The sequence below is a fragment of the Pleurodeles waltl genome, chromosome 8, assembly GCF_031143425.1.
Source record: "Pleurodeles waltl isolate 20211129_DDA chromosome 8, aPleWal1.hap1.20221129, whole genome shotgun sequence".
NCBI lineage: Eukaryota > Metazoa > Chordata > Amphibia > Caudata > Salamandridae > Pleurodeles > Pleurodeles waltl.
In genome coordinates, this window is record NC_090447.1 from 400612110 (window position 1) to 400627543 (window position 15434).

At 43.5% G+C, this 15434-nt stretch overlaps 1 protein-coding gene across 3 annotated transcripts in view; it reads left to right on the top strand.

The window, feature by feature from the left end:
- Window positions 1-15434, top strand: part of VWA3B (von Willebrand factor A domain containing 3B) — an 829217-nt gene that overhangs the window by 168522 nt on the left and 645261 nt on the right. For all 3 annotated transcript variants that reach the window (XM_069204269.1, XM_069204271.1, XM_069204270.1), the window contains one exon: window positions 5829-5983. In XM_069204269.1, the coding sequence (XP_069060370.1) occupies window positions 5829-5983 (155 nt within the window). The remainder of the gene's footprint in view (window positions 1-5828; window positions 5984-15434) is intronic.

Here is a 15434-nt window from a genome sequence, read left to right on the forward strand (position 1 = left end):
ACATTTGAAGAACTCCATCAGTAAGTCTTTAAGACATAGAATTTTATTTGTAGCCAGTCGGGAAATGTCCACTGTGACTTTGTCGGCTGTTATGAGTGGATTTATTTCAAGTGCTTGATCTTGAGTAAGGAAAAGGCACTGAGTTACGGCCACATAATTACAAGTTTCATCTAATGACTTGTGTGTTTGAACCTTATACAACTTGTTGCAATATTGGGGGTTCTGTGGCTCATACCTTTGTTATCTTGGATGTGGACTATATACTGCTGACCTGTGACCTGCCGGGTCACTAGGAGGATCTGCCACAATCTGCAACTCTTGTTCTGGCCTGTAGTTGGACATTTTAGTTCTGTGCTCCCCCTTTCTGTCTCTATGTGCTGGGTGCTGTGGCTACTGTCCCCTGAATCTGCTGGCTTCTCAACACAGGAGCACTTTGCTATATGCATCTACAAGCGCAAAGATGAGTGCTTTATTTTCTGAGCAAGCGCATGGACATGCTTGCATTTGATGGCTATAGAGGTTTGACAATGCTTCCCTGGAATCCGGCTTCAGGAAAATCACTGCAGTGACCCAGGCAGTCTTTGTTCCGAGGCGCATCAGAAACGCGCTGCGCTGGGGACCCCCAGGACACAGAGAAGTGAACACAGGAGTGAACGTGCTCCAGACCGTGCCAATGGGGTGACAAGCATGTAGGAGAGTGCCCCCGGGGCACAGGTAGGCATCGACTTTGGGTGGTTCACCACAGCGGCCCATGGTCTGAAGACACAGGTCTCTCTCCCTGTGGGGGACCCGCTGCTGAGTGTCCCATGAGGCCAGGGGAGCTGCCCGGTCCTCAACGTGCTCGGGAGGAGTGCTCAACCCCTCCCGACTGCCGGGTGACGCGTGGAGGCACACAGCAATCCGGAGCCACATGTCCCTGCCGGCTGGGAAAGTGATTCGACCTCCCAGCCCCGAGAGGGCTTACAGGCCCAGACCACCGCAGAGAGCAGGAGGAGCGTGGCGTCTCTGGATGCAGGAGCTGTGCGAGCCTCCCCCAGCCTTGCCAGGAGGCTCTTGTTTTTTTAAGGTGGCCGCTGTGCTAGGAGTGGGGTTGCCGTCAGTCTCCACAGGCTGGTGCAGTCTCCTTTTTCCTTCCTCCCTGGGAACATTGGGGGGATCATAGGGACTGAAATTATTGAGGGTAAGACTTTAGGCACATATGATGATATATTCACTGCCCCTAGCACAATTATGTGTCTTCTTATGATTGCCATTATGTGCTGATGTTCCTTTTATTGTCATTTATGAGGATATGTTCTCTAGGGCAAATGCTTCATTAGTAATGTGTTCACTATAATCTTATGCAGTTGTGGTGATATGTGTTTTGCCCCTGATATGTGCATTTTGGTAGTGTTTTCCTGACTACTGCTTATGTTGCAGAATAATGAGTAACCTGTGTGTTATATATGACTACTGCTGGTTTTTGCAGAGTAACAGTACCTTGTAATTTTCTGACAACTGCTGGGGTAGTAGTGTATTACTGACATGTTGTGATTTGTCTAATGATGTTGCATACAATACAGTTTATTTTTATATAACTTGGTGTTGTGTTTCCTTTGTGGTGGAGATAGTATGTCACCTGTGTTGTGTGTGTTGTGCACTCGCTTTACAAATTGTCTCTGGGATAGGCCTGACTGCTCATGCCAAGCTACCCGGGGGTGGCAGCAGGGGTTATCTTGGCCATGTAACTCCCTCACCCTGACTAGAGTGGTTGGGTTCTGCCTGTCTTAGGTGCATACCCTAGCCACCCAGAAACCCCATTCCTAACATCTGTCCAATGGCTTCAGCAAAGGACTCTAAAATTGAGTGAGCAGGATAGTTCTGGTGGGGGGCCCCTCCATTTAATGTGTGATTCATGAGACCACTAAAAGTCCTCACTATATCTGTCAGGCTTGATGGTGCACAGAGGTGCAACAAACTTAGTTTAGTTAGAAATCCTTGGGTACTGCATATACTGAACAGAGCGTTTTTGGGTGTCCCTATCGGGATCCGCTTAACCAGATGTATCTTCCAAGATAATCTGCATGTATCTGCTGAACCTGGAAGGGCACTCACGAATGTCACCAGTCTGATCCCCCTGTGGAAGCCTGTAAAGTAAGCTCTATTGTATCTGTATCTCTGGAGGCACCTACATATATCACCCAGGAGGTGTGTTTCCTGCAGCATAAGTATATCGATAGTCAACCATTTATCTCTTTTAAGTAACTTCCCTCAATTGACTTTATTTAGGAGACCATTAATATTCCATCTTAAACACTTTAGGGGATTAGCCATTGATTTGGCATTTATTCCCATTGTGGCCTGGTAATGAAGAAAACGCATAGCCAGGGGATATCAAATATTCCATGCATGTTAAGTTTATAACAAAATTAAAATATTTTAAACAACCTTCCTCCTCCTCATGCCTCAGAACATAAATTATCTGTCATGTGGGATTTAATACAGTATCCGTACCCACGTAGTACAGCTACTGGGTGTAACCCAAAATTAATGGTAACCAAGTCCCGAAAATGAAACAGTTTTTGAGCCTGGATATAGTAAAAATTTATACAATTTTAGGTATTTTCTGCTGTGGTAATGTGGCCTTGATGGCGTTATTAATAAGAAAGCAGGGCTGAGGTCTCCAAAGGGCTAATGTATTTTACTAACTGTGTTTGCGTGTCATCATATCTAGGGTCTCCATTAAGTAGGTTTTCAGTTGGTGCTGAGAGTGCATGCCCCCTAGCTGATACAGGGAATCTATCTCTTGTATTACCTGAGTCAAGCTGATCGTAGGTCGTATGGTCTGTGTCTGAAGTTTTGAATGTAGGATCTCTGGTCGATCGTCTCCGACAGCTGCAATGCGGGAGTGTCTGTTGCTCAGTGTTCCATCATGGTGGTTGGTATTGGCTGACTCCCTTTCCCCCGGTACTGTGTATCTGTTTTGGGGGGGTCTCTCTTCCATCCATTTCCAAGCCAGGTCAGGAGATTAAAAGGAAAGGGGTCTGTCTTGATAGATCACTTTAAGCTTGACAGGGAACATGAGCAGATATTGTATCCCCATTGCTCTTAGTTTTTGCTTGACTGCATCAAATGTTTTCCATTGTTTCTGTGCTTGTTTGGTGTAGTGCAGTAATATCATTTTGTTATTGGACTCATACCCAGTTGTACCTTGGGCCTGTGATCAGTGAAGGACCAGATCATGGTTTCAGTAGTTTAGGAACCTGACAGTAATACGAGGAGGCAGTGCACCGGGAGATGGTCAAGGGCCCAGTGCTCGATGCGCTCTTTGAAGCACAAAACATGGAGAGGAATCCTGCCTATGTGCTATGGTTTCCAAACATTTCTTCAGGAATTACCCCAGCTCGTTCCCACTGCAACCCCAGGAAATCCTACAAACCACTGGTTATTCCTATGGGATCAACCCTCAGGGTTCTCTGCACACGCCTTCAAGTCCTTGGATAATGCCAAGATGCATCTCTGTAGACCGTTGTGCCTTAATTATGTCTTCGAGCTCAAGTATGCATCTCTCAGCTTCCTTTACTCTCCTTCACCCCTTTATTTTCTTGATGGTCCCCCAGAAGTCCTGCCTCAGTAGGACAACATCGCCCAACCTCCCAATATTCATTTCTAGCACCTTTTTAGAGTCATGTATGGCTTGTAGGAAAAGTGAAGTGAATATCTGAACAAGCTGTACCCCTAGTGCCTCCAGGGCTGAGTTACTGTTGCAACCAGTAAATGGTTGTGCATATTTATCTATTTTTCTTTGGAATGAATATGCTTAAGGCTTTTCTTTGGCCAGAGACATCAGAGTAATGCCATTAGATCCTCTTTTGATCCACTTTTAAGACCCCTTTCCTTGGACCATTAGTGTTAATAATTGCAGTGCGATAAGGATGAGGTATATTTTAAAACAGCCTTCTCAGAGTATAGCAGTACCTTAAGAGCACAGTCCATGGTGGAGGCATGTGAATGTATATTTGTTGAAGTGATTTACTATCCCTAACCTTTCACTTGGTATGTATGCAATGAATTTTAGGGGCGTCGTTCCACACGTCTCCCTGTATACTTCAGTAAGTCTGACAATTTCTGGGTCCGCAGATTTTTCCAACTTGTCTATGACCCCGGTATGGTAGCTGGGGATCCAAGAGTCATGTGCCCAACATGTTCCACATGTGCATGGCCTCACTAGACAAAGTGGGCCTCATCTGCCATTTCACAAAACCCTAGTGATGTCCGTTGCCAAGCCAGCAGATGGACCAGCACAACCACCATTGGGTCTCCCTTTTGCTCTGCCATTACTCCTTCCAGGATCAATGGGACATGTCTCAATGAGTCCAGACTAAAAATGGTCTGTGTATCTTTCACCCACAGGGTCTCTTCATTACACGTTATGATCTTTAGGATATCCGCCTTCCTCAGACGCAATCTGTCACTTATGGCGAGCCTCCTCCATTATTCGCCTTCATCTTTCCTGGCCTGCTTACCTTTTCCCCAGCCCAGCAACACAACCAGCCATGAGTCTTTTTACACGTGTCAGTTTAGCACTGTAGCAGGATTTTGGCCCTCGAGTCCCTTGGGGACACCGCTTCTGCTCACTCTCCAAGCAGTGCTGTGCCACCAGATTTCTCCGCTCTAGCGGGCTGCTGCTTTGTGGGACACGGCCCCACCTCTCACTCAGGCTGCTATCTTGGCCCCAGCCACTTGTACCGAACTGCTTCAGTGCAAGAAGGTTCTATCCTACTATTAGGGAGACCTTGAAGGACCTCGCCCACAGGATATTTAAGGATTAAGCTATGATGGTAAAATAATTTCAGTTTAATATATTTCTATTAGTTACATTTTTAATTCAAAATTAACTTAATTGTGTTTACCATTACTTTGTATTTTGTTCTACATTCAAAGTAAATATATAAAGTTAATTTGCATTAATATTTAACAGAAAATACTTCGAATATCAATTTTTGTGTTAAAAAAACATTTGTTTTAATTTTCCCTATATTTTACAATAGGGTGATTCGGCACTCGGGACTGAGATCTAAGCATGGTGAAGTATAGGGCAAACTGAAAAAAAGTGTATTGAACTCAAAAATGTTGTTTAATCCGAAAATTCCCATGACGGCTCAGGATGGGGAGGGAGGAATTTGATTTCCCGTTGATAATAGCATCAAAGACAGATCCAGACTTCGGAAGAGGAAATTCATCCTAAAATTATCAGATTGACTGTTTGCCCTTAGGGACATGGTTAGAATAGAGAGTTTTTCCCTAAGAGGAAAACCAAAATGTATACATTTGATAAGATGTTGAACTGGAATCTAGATAGTTAAATTGTGGTATAAACATTCGATCCCTCTGTACAATGTGTCAGAGGTACGGTGCTAGTTGATTCTTTGTCACGTGCCTCTAAAGCCTTTTGTTAATTATTTTCATGTCCCCTTTAATAAGTATAGGTGTAGTTAAGTGCCTAGTAATTGTAAAGAGAATTACCTGGTCTTCACAGTGTGCTAAATATTTAAATTTTAAAGTGACCTTCTTTGTAAAAATTTGTATAACTCAATAACGTTCATACATGTCCATTCCAAACTCAATTAATACACAAAGTTCATCAGCCTTAATTAACTAGATATACCACAAACATAGACAATGGAAATGTTGGCAATTATTTTATAAGTTAATACCGGCTGCATCTACTTTCAGTGGAATGATGCACTCCTTCGTAAAGTATAGATATTACACTAAATTTATTAGAGTCGTATGTTGCGGTGCAATCCCCGATATCACCTACTGCATCAAAGTTGTTTCCATTTCAGGACACGAGGAGGAAGTTTGTCAATGCCAAGTACTGCGACCGATTTGTGCACGCTCGATGGAAAGATGGGTCAGTGGTGCATGTGTATGTCACCAGCGAGAAGTGCAGATGGTATGAAGAAAGGATCAAAATTGCTCTTGAGCAACTGGAAAGAAGGTGGGTTTACTTTAAAAGTAAAACTTGCACGATCTTTACTCTGGGAAATGTTTAAATTAGAGAACTGTGTGACAAATCAAGCCCCTGATTTCCCCCTCTAGTTTGTTTTGGCAGAAATCAATTGAAAATAATTTCTTACTTGCATGTGTGCAAGCATGCAGTGGACCTCACCATTGCAGGGTAAGGAAGATTCACGTACGGGTAGATGTTCGAATGATCCGCAAGCCGATTTTGTGTAGGTTTGGAAAGGTTTGCCCTGTGTAAGTATAATCGTGAAATATTTTATTCAGCTCAGACAAATTTATGTATTAAAAAAATTCAGATTCACAGTTAAGGCTTCCAGGGTTCTGTTTTTGTCGATTTTTACTTATATATAGAATCAGAAAGCATTTCTGTTTCACTGTCTGTCTGTGTATTTAGAACATACATTAGGGGTTTCATTACAAGGCTGGTGGTCTTCAGACTGCCAGCCTCACAGTGGAGGTCGGGCCGCTGCAATCCAGACGGTCCGACTGCCACATTACAACCCTGGCGGTCGGACCACCTCAGGACTGTCGTCCTCACCAGGAACATTGTTCCCGACAGGCTGACGCTGGTCGGGTTCGCAGACAGCCACGGTGGAGCTGAACTCAGCACCGCTATACTGATCATGACTCCACTTTCCACCAGTCTTTCCATGGCTGTCTCACCGCCAAATGAAAGGCTGTCGGAAAGCCAGTGCCAGAGGCCACGGGGGGCCCTGTACTTTCCACCAGCCTTTGCATGGCGGTCTCACCGCCAATGAAAGGCTGTCGGAAAGCCAGTGCCGGAGGCAGTGCATGGGCCTCCCTGCCCAATACCCTCACAATGCGCACTGTCTGCTTTGCAGACAGTGTGCATTCCGAGGGTGCCGGTGTGCTACAGTATTGGCCTTGGCTCCCTTAAGGGAGCAAGGACAAATACCATAGCACTGTCCCCTCCGGTCAGCCTGCCAGGAACATCATAATATAATGTTCCTGTCGGTCAGCCTGACGCAGCATTGCAGGTCGCGTGGTGGGACTGCCAATGTCTTAATGAGGCCCTAGGACTTATTTGACTACCTCTCCACACTGGCTGTTATTACTGCTTGGCCAATAGTCGTGCATGTTAACAGCATGGAGAGTTGAAAACAAAACGGTGTAAGATTTTCCCAAAAAAGCTCAAATAGCTGCAGGTGCTCGCATGTGCAGTACTCCAATACTAATATCTTCAGGTGATCGTTCTGGTGGATTGTATATGGTTGATTCTAGCACTCAAATCCTATAGTCACAAGGAAGTGTGAGTGTTCATACAGCAGTTTACAAAATGTGGACATATGGTAGTAGAAACTTCAATTCTTTCACCAAAAAAAAGTTATGAATACCAATAAGATGAGGAAACATAAATATTCCTAAATACAGACATAAATGTAAAAAACAATAACTAGATGTCCTATAAATAATCAACAAGCCATCTTTCCATATAAAAGAAGAGATGTTACTTTTCAAATTAACTTTTCACGCTAAACGTTTTTATCAATTACAAAAAAGGTGCTATAAGACAAAGCATACTTTTTGGCCTAGCAAATAAAGGTGTAGATTGGAGAAACAGAACCCGCCTCAGGACCATACAACAATGCAGCTGCGCTAGCAAAACCATTAAGGCAGCATCTATTAGCAAGGCCTCGCATTTGCATGCATTGGTATTTTTACAGTGCAAGCCTAGCTGGGTGGAACAGAGTACATAAATTGAGAATCCTGTGGGACAACCCTTAGATTATGTTGATCAAGTGAAACTTACACATTTAAATTTCACAATGACATTAAGGGGCATATTTATACTCCGTTTGCGCCGGAATTGCGTCGTTTTTTTTGACGCAATTTCGACGCAAAACTAACTCCATATTTATACTTTGGCGTTAGACGCGTCTAGCGCCAAAGTCCATGGAGTTAGCGTCATTTTTTAGCGTGGACACCTACTTTGCGTTAATTATATGCAAGGTAGGCGTTCCCGTCTAAAAAATCGACTCCGAGGCATGTGCGTCGGATTTATACTCCCGGGCAAAATTCACGCCCGGGAGTGGGCGGGTCAAAAAAAATGACGTACGGCCGCTTTTGCGCCGTTTTTTAGCGCCTGCAAAAGGCAGGCGTTAAGGGACCTGTGGGCTCTGAAGGAGCCCAGAGGTGCCCTCCCATGCCCTCAGGGACACCCCCTGTCACCCTTGCCCACCCCAGGAGGACACCCAAGGCTGGAGGGACCCATCCCAGGGACATTAAGGTAAGTGTTTTTTTTTTTTTTTTAATTGTGGCATAGGGGGGCCTGATTTGTGCCCCCCTACATGCCACTATGCCCAATGACCATGCCTAGGGGACAGAAGTCCCCTGGGCATGGCCATTGGGCAAGGGGGCATGACTCCTGTCTTTGCTAAGACAGGAGTCATTTCTATGGGGGTTGGGAGTGAAAAAAAATGGCGCAAATCGTGTTGAGGCGAAAAAATTGCCTCAACCTGACTTGCCCCATTTCTTGACGCCCAAGCCCCATATCCCCCTACGCCGGCGCTGCCTGGTGTACGTCGTTTTTTTTTAACGCACACCAGACGGCGCCGGCGGCTAACGCCGGCTAACGTCATTCAATAAATACGGCGCCCGCATGGCGCTTCAGAATGGCGTTAGCCGGCGCTAATTTTTTTGACGCAAAACTGCGTTAGCGCAGTTTGGCGTCAAAAAGTATAAATATGGGCCTAAATTTCCATACGTAACTCTGCAGTACACTTCACACATTTAGACCTAAAATGCAGCAAAAGCATAGCATAACGTGCGCATACCCTTGATAAATAGTGCTTGAAGTGATAAATATCCACCAATTTTGCATATCCCAAGCCAATTTATGTCCACTTAAATCACGCCTTCTTAGGCAACTCTTCTATATTCTGCAATACTTAATATACCCAAGAACCATTGTGGGTTAATGAAGGCCAAGCCTCTCATGCATTGTTACCAGAACCCCCAAGCCCAGCTTTGTTGACTTTAAGCCTAATGTCCATAGAGCCAGATACTATGGTCTAAACAAAATACTTTGGCTAGAGGCACTATGACAGGGCTGCTATGTGTGCCAGTGAGAGTGTGATCTTTGGGGATGTAAGGACATGTGTGCGTATGCATTGGATATATGTGTTTGGTTGAATGAGAGCCTGTGTTGTATTACTTGTGGCACAGGACATATCTTTTTTCATATGTGGCACTGTTACATGCTTAACTCAATCATACATCCATTTTCTTTACTTGGGAGAAACTTTAAGTGCATAAAATTGTTCTGCCAAATTATATAGAATATGGAAGATTTTTCTGCACTTTAAATTTTTCCTATAAAAATGTTCTGCAAAAATATTCATGATATGGAACATTTTTCTGCACTTTAACATTCTCCCACTTAAAAAATGGGTGTATTTTTCAGTAGAGAAAATTAAACTGAAGAATTAACTTTATGATTATATTGATTTTCTCCTATTTCAATGTGTCATATTTATACACAGCAGGCATCTTGCATCCAGTAGCGTGTAGACACAATGGCATATTTATAACAAAATAACACCACCTTTTATTTAAATGGGATGCATTTAAAGTGAATAATCATGCTCCTTAAATTATTAAGACATAATTGGCTTAATTGAAAGTGGAAAAAAACCTTGACTCAATTTGCCATATAACCATTGTTCCTAACTTTAACTTTCTCCCATTTGATCAAAATGACACTATTTTTCAGTTATAAATATGGCAGAGTGTTCACAGACCACTGGGAGCAAGATGCCTATTGTTTGTAAATGTGACACTTTGAAATGGGGGAAAATCAAAATAAAGAATTAACTTTTTAATTTAAATTTTCTCTCTTTCAAAAGCATTCAGAAACATCATTTTGTTCTCACACTATTTAACAAGGACTTTTATTTAGGATTTAAATACCTCAGTGCTTTAGTTCTTCACCTTTGTGCCCTGGGTCGTAAATGTGACTCCAGCACTGCTCATTGCTAGGCCCTGTTATCTGCAACCTGAAGATAATAATGTGAAATAAGCACAGCCTTCCCTTAACTTTAAAAGGAAAATGTCACTCTGTGCTTATTTAAAAATGAACTTTAGGCTGTGAGCTACTCTGAAGGTGTCTACAACCTACTATTATCTTGAGATGGACTGTTTGGAGACACCTGTCTTAAAGCATGCTGTCCTCATAGAGAAGCCAGATGCCATAAAGAAGGCCACCAAGGCTGTAGAAGAGAAGCTTAAAGGTTTATCAGAGTGCGTGGAGTGAAGGGAGTGGTAGCATCTGACCGGCAGAGTACGACATTTAGAGGATCATTCAGTGAGCACAAAGAACACCATTATGGAATTGGCCAGCCTTAAATCCTCTGCAGTCAGAGCCACTAGCCACTGTGCAACTAAAGGTGACTGGGAATGTTTGACAATATGAGGAGGGAGCACATCTAGGAGTGCTGTGTGTCCCAGCAATCATTCTATGAGAGCCACTGGCTAGTGAGCTGGATAAAATTCTGGGTGAACTGTTCAAAAGATGTTTGGCTCAAGAAGTCAAGCCAGTGAAAGCCAACTATTGACTTCCTTCAAAAGCCTGGAGCAGGAATGCAGCCTCTGGTACAATGATCAAAGTGATGCTATAATCTTCAACATGAAGAGATGTGATTAAAGGTGTTGCAATGCTGAAACATCACTGCTGTCTCATTCTGTTTCCTGATCTCCATCCAAATATGATGACCAGATAAAAGCATTTCTGGAAGTGTAAAAAGACTTGGCCTTTAGAAGAATCACGGCCTCAGTGGGTTTTCTTGCTAGGCTGAAGGGGGACCACTAAGAAGGGTGATATGTATTCACTCAGGCTGAGGCTGCCAAAACTTACTTAGGACATCTTTGCCCTAAGTAAGGTCAATTTGGCCCTTAAATATTGTTCTTCAGGATTTTTAGTTTTTGGCAGGCCGGGAATATTTCATTGTTCCCTAGGTGAGGAGGAAGTGCTCTCTTCAGCAGATATGGGTATGCAGGTTGATAGTTAACTTACTATTTCATTTCTATTTCTCTTCTCTTCTACCCATGCCCTGGGGCCCTAGTGTGCCACAAAGTTATACATTAAATGTTAGAGGGGCCTGGGCTCCTTAATGAAAATATTTTTCCTTCTGCTCAGGATATGCAAACATTTTCTCAATGTAATAAAGTTTCCCCCTGTGTTTCTCATAATAAAACTATTTCAACTGAAACAGCCATGTGAATGTATAATTAACCAAATTGTTATACAGGAATAAAGTGGAATCATGAGAATACATTACTGATATCCACTGTTTAGATCACTCTGACCTTCTGAGTTGGAGACCTGTGTGAAAGGGTCTGCATGTAAATGTTGTATAGCTTACCAAGGAATGATACATATAGCTATAGTAAGTGCCATTGGTTCCCTTGCCATTTAATCTTTATCTTGCTCTATTTAAGCTTGCTCGTAGTTACGTCTGCTTTTTGCAGGGTTCAAAATTGAAAACAATTGCAAATATTTTTTCACCCTCAAATGTGCCCGAGAAGGGAATCTTCGGTAAACTCATAAGCAGTTGAATAATCACACTCATGTGTGGGATCCTATAGTACTTCTTATAAATATATATATGGCAAACCCTTCTCTTTAGAAAAGCAATTTTAAAAGAACAATATATTTTCGACTGTCTGTTGTGAGCAGTAATGGTCAGATTTAGTTTTTAATTGTAAATTATGTTACTAGATTAGGAATCCCAATAAAAAATATTTTAAATGAAACATAGGGGAAAGGGCATTGTAGCTAGACAGTCTGCAGCTTACAGCAGTTTGAAAACTGCTACAACTCCATTTAGGGCAGCACATACCACCAGCACATCATCATGCCCTGTCATTAATGGTTTATTAATGATATTTCCATGCTTCTAGCAACCGAATCCTGGAACATGGAGCTCTGACATTTTTGGCTTTTTTTCTATGAAAAAGCTTTTCAAGACTGCTAATAAACTTGTACGATAAAGAGTTCCCTTCTTTTCCTCTCACAAAAAATGCTTCACTTTTTATGAAGTGCCCTTCTTACCCTAGGAAGAAGGCCCAATGATATCCCTATGATTTCTGTGTCTGGTGCCTTATAGAAAGTCATCTCCCTTAGGAATATCAGCAGTGCTGGAAGGTGCATAAGGGAACCTTGAAGAACAGAAAGAACGTTTGTCTTCATGGTCTGCAGGAGCAGTGCACAAGCTAGAATGCAGCCTCTGGCAATTAGGACCATAGCGAAAGGGCCTTTTCTACCATAGAACAATCCATTATCTCTAAAGACTTCTCAGTTGGGTGATTGGAGAAGAGTACGCACCGTGAGAGAGTGATTGTACCAGTGGACACTAAAGATGATGATGTCAGTCTCAGACACTATGACAGCATAATAACCATCCAGGCCCCAGTGAGTATCGAAGAGGTCGAGACAGTTGTCATCAAAAGGCACCTAAACTTTAAATAACCTTTGGCATCACAGTATTCCAAGTCAATCAGGTCTTTACATCGTTTAACTGAATAGATCAACAAATTGAAGAAAAGAAGCCTTACTTTTACTTTGGGCTTGGAGTATCCTACAGTATACTCATCACCATGTACTGTAATGCCTATGGCAGAACTTTCCACATTTCATCCATCTCCTTGTTGATTTACATCTGCAATATATATTTTACCTGATATTGAAGGCACCAGGTCTCTTGTCCCATATTGCCTCAAATTCCAGCTCAGCCCATAGCGGTTTCCTGTCCACAATCAGCAAGACACACAACTCACCTTTCAGGGTATCTTTCTAAATGTAATCCCCCCCAGGAGAGATCCATGCAAGCCTTTTGGCTGAGAGTCAACGCACTCCAGATACCATTCTCGTCCTTCCCAGCATATTAGATGTAGATCACATATACCTTGAATATGCTGTACTCCTAAGTCTATGTCTACTCCAGCATCATCTACATAAAGGGCCTCATTACGAGTCTGTCAGTCACTAGCCCCCAGACTTGTGATGGGGTTAGGATTGCAGTGGCTGTGGCAGTCTGACGCCACATTACGACCCTGGCAGTCAGACCCCCAGGGTACCACTGTCTCTGTCAGACAGTGAGCGTTGCGAGGGTGCTGGCGCACTCTGCAGGTGGCAGCATTGCCACTGGCTCGATTAAGAGCTGGTGACATTGCTGCCGCCAATTTTTCCACTGTGCTGACGGGCAGAAACCCTGCTTTCCACCCATCAGCCCAGCAGGAAAGTCATAATAGGACTGGCGGGGAGGTTGCCAGTAAGGCAGCAATCTCCCCGTCGGAAGTTCAGCAGACGGGTCATCCTGTCCGCTGAAATCAAATGAGGTCCAAAGTGAGTGAATCGCCACCTTTAAGGCCATCTGCAATTTATGACGGTAACACTGTTAAAGATGAACTAATGAGAAGAGCAGCAATGTCCAGCTCACCAGTGCTCACTCCTTCAATATCCAAATTGGTATTTTTGAAACTCTGCATCATCCTTTTGCTTCTAGACCTCTTAGAACTTAAGTTCCAGATACACTGTTTTATTTCTCATTTCTTGCTTTATTCAATCTGCTCCTACTACCCCCAGCAAGACTCAGTATTTGCATCTGCTTCCAGTAACTGTCATGCAATGGCTCCAGCAGCTACAGTTCCTCCTGGAAAGAAGAGCAAATAGCTCGATTCTGTTGGCCAAAAGGTGTGTAGAACATCTGCCAAGCTTCCGTTGAGACTGCCCTGCTAGGCACATGTGACAGGCCTCTGTGAAATTCATTGCAATATTTTGCGAACAAACCCCTCTTACCTCCCCACAAGCTCAGAAAACAGTATTGGGAGGTTTTAAATGAGGAAATGTTATTCACTGATCAAATCATATGTGTGGCTTCTGATTCTTCAGACCATGCATAGCAATGCTACTGCCATGGCTTCTTATTTTTGACTCACAGGTCTCAAGGCCAAAGTGCAGCACAAGATTCAGAATTTACCATTTTCTGGTAACATGCTGTGTGGTTCACATGCCAGTGAGAATCTACATCATATAAATTCAGAGATGGAGACACTGAGAGCTGTGGGATTCAAAAAGAAGAGACACAAGAAACGTCTTTATAAACCCCTTCATTGTCTCCAGAACCTGCAGCAGCAAAGACAACCAAACAAACAATGGATAAGCAACAAAGGAGAAAGATAGCCAGCAACTACCAGCAGTTGCAGAAAAGCCTCCTGCAAGGAAATAATGGTGATGTTGTTCATCCACCACATTAGTAAGGAGAAGCATCAATAAACATTGAAAAGGGTGGCAAGAGTTAAAAAAAAAAAAAAAAAAAAGACAGATATTGTGTAAAATCTCTATTCTCTGAGGTTCCAGTCAAGTTTCTATAGAAAAAGCTGTTTTTTGCTTGCCTATATCTTTGGCGCCGCTTGGCAAATATTCACAAAAATATCCCCAAAAATTCAGCAGTCATGTGTGGTGTTGTCTCGAAAAGTTTGGGGTGATTCGTGAAGCGGGGCTGAGATAAAGGGGGGGTGAAATTTAGAGTGTTTCCAATGTTAATTCTTATAGGAAGAATTGAACAGTGATAGCGCCAAAACCAGTGGATGGAATTACACCAAATTTGGCAGAAAGGTAGCTCTTGGTCCAAAAAGAGCCCTTTTTGTAATTTTATGTAAATCGGTTCAGTAGTTTTTAAGAAATTGGAGAAAATCAAGCTATGTATATATGGCAGCGCAAAGGATTTGCGACCCCTTCTGATCTCGTGCTGACATCTGAATTTGCTGCCAACACTTCAAACCAGGAAGTGTTGGCAGCCATCTTGAGACTCGGCTTGAGCCAAGTCCCAGACAAAAATGTAAAAAGAAAAAAAGAAAAGGGGCCAGGGTACAGACACCCTGAACCCTTAAGCTCTGGTGCTGGGGTCCCACAGGCATTATGTTAACATTTTCACCGTGATTTGTTTTTCTTTTTTAAGCCCCAGGGGCAATGCTTATTGGAGTGGGGGGGGAGGGGTGCCTGTCCCCCCCCCCGCAGCCCCAAAGACTGCCACCTCCCTGGGGCTTATTTCAGTTTAGTGTGTCCCCGTATCCCTGGGGACTGCCACCTCCCAGGAGCATTAATTAAAAGTAGTGAAGTCCTGGGGACCACTACTTACCTGGGGCATTTATTAGATTCTCTGCATGGGAGCTGCGTGGCCTCCCCTGCAGTCCTAGGGACCATCACCTCCCCAGGGCATTTATTTGATTGTGCATGGGGAGGCTGTGCCACCCCCTGCTGCCCCAGGGACCACCACCTCCCCAGGGCATATATTTCAAATAAGAGATCAGGGGTCAATTTGGACCACCACAGCCCCAGGGACCACCACCTCCCTGGGGCAAACTGGGAAAAATAGAAAGGGGGGCAATTTCAGACCCCCTGCAGC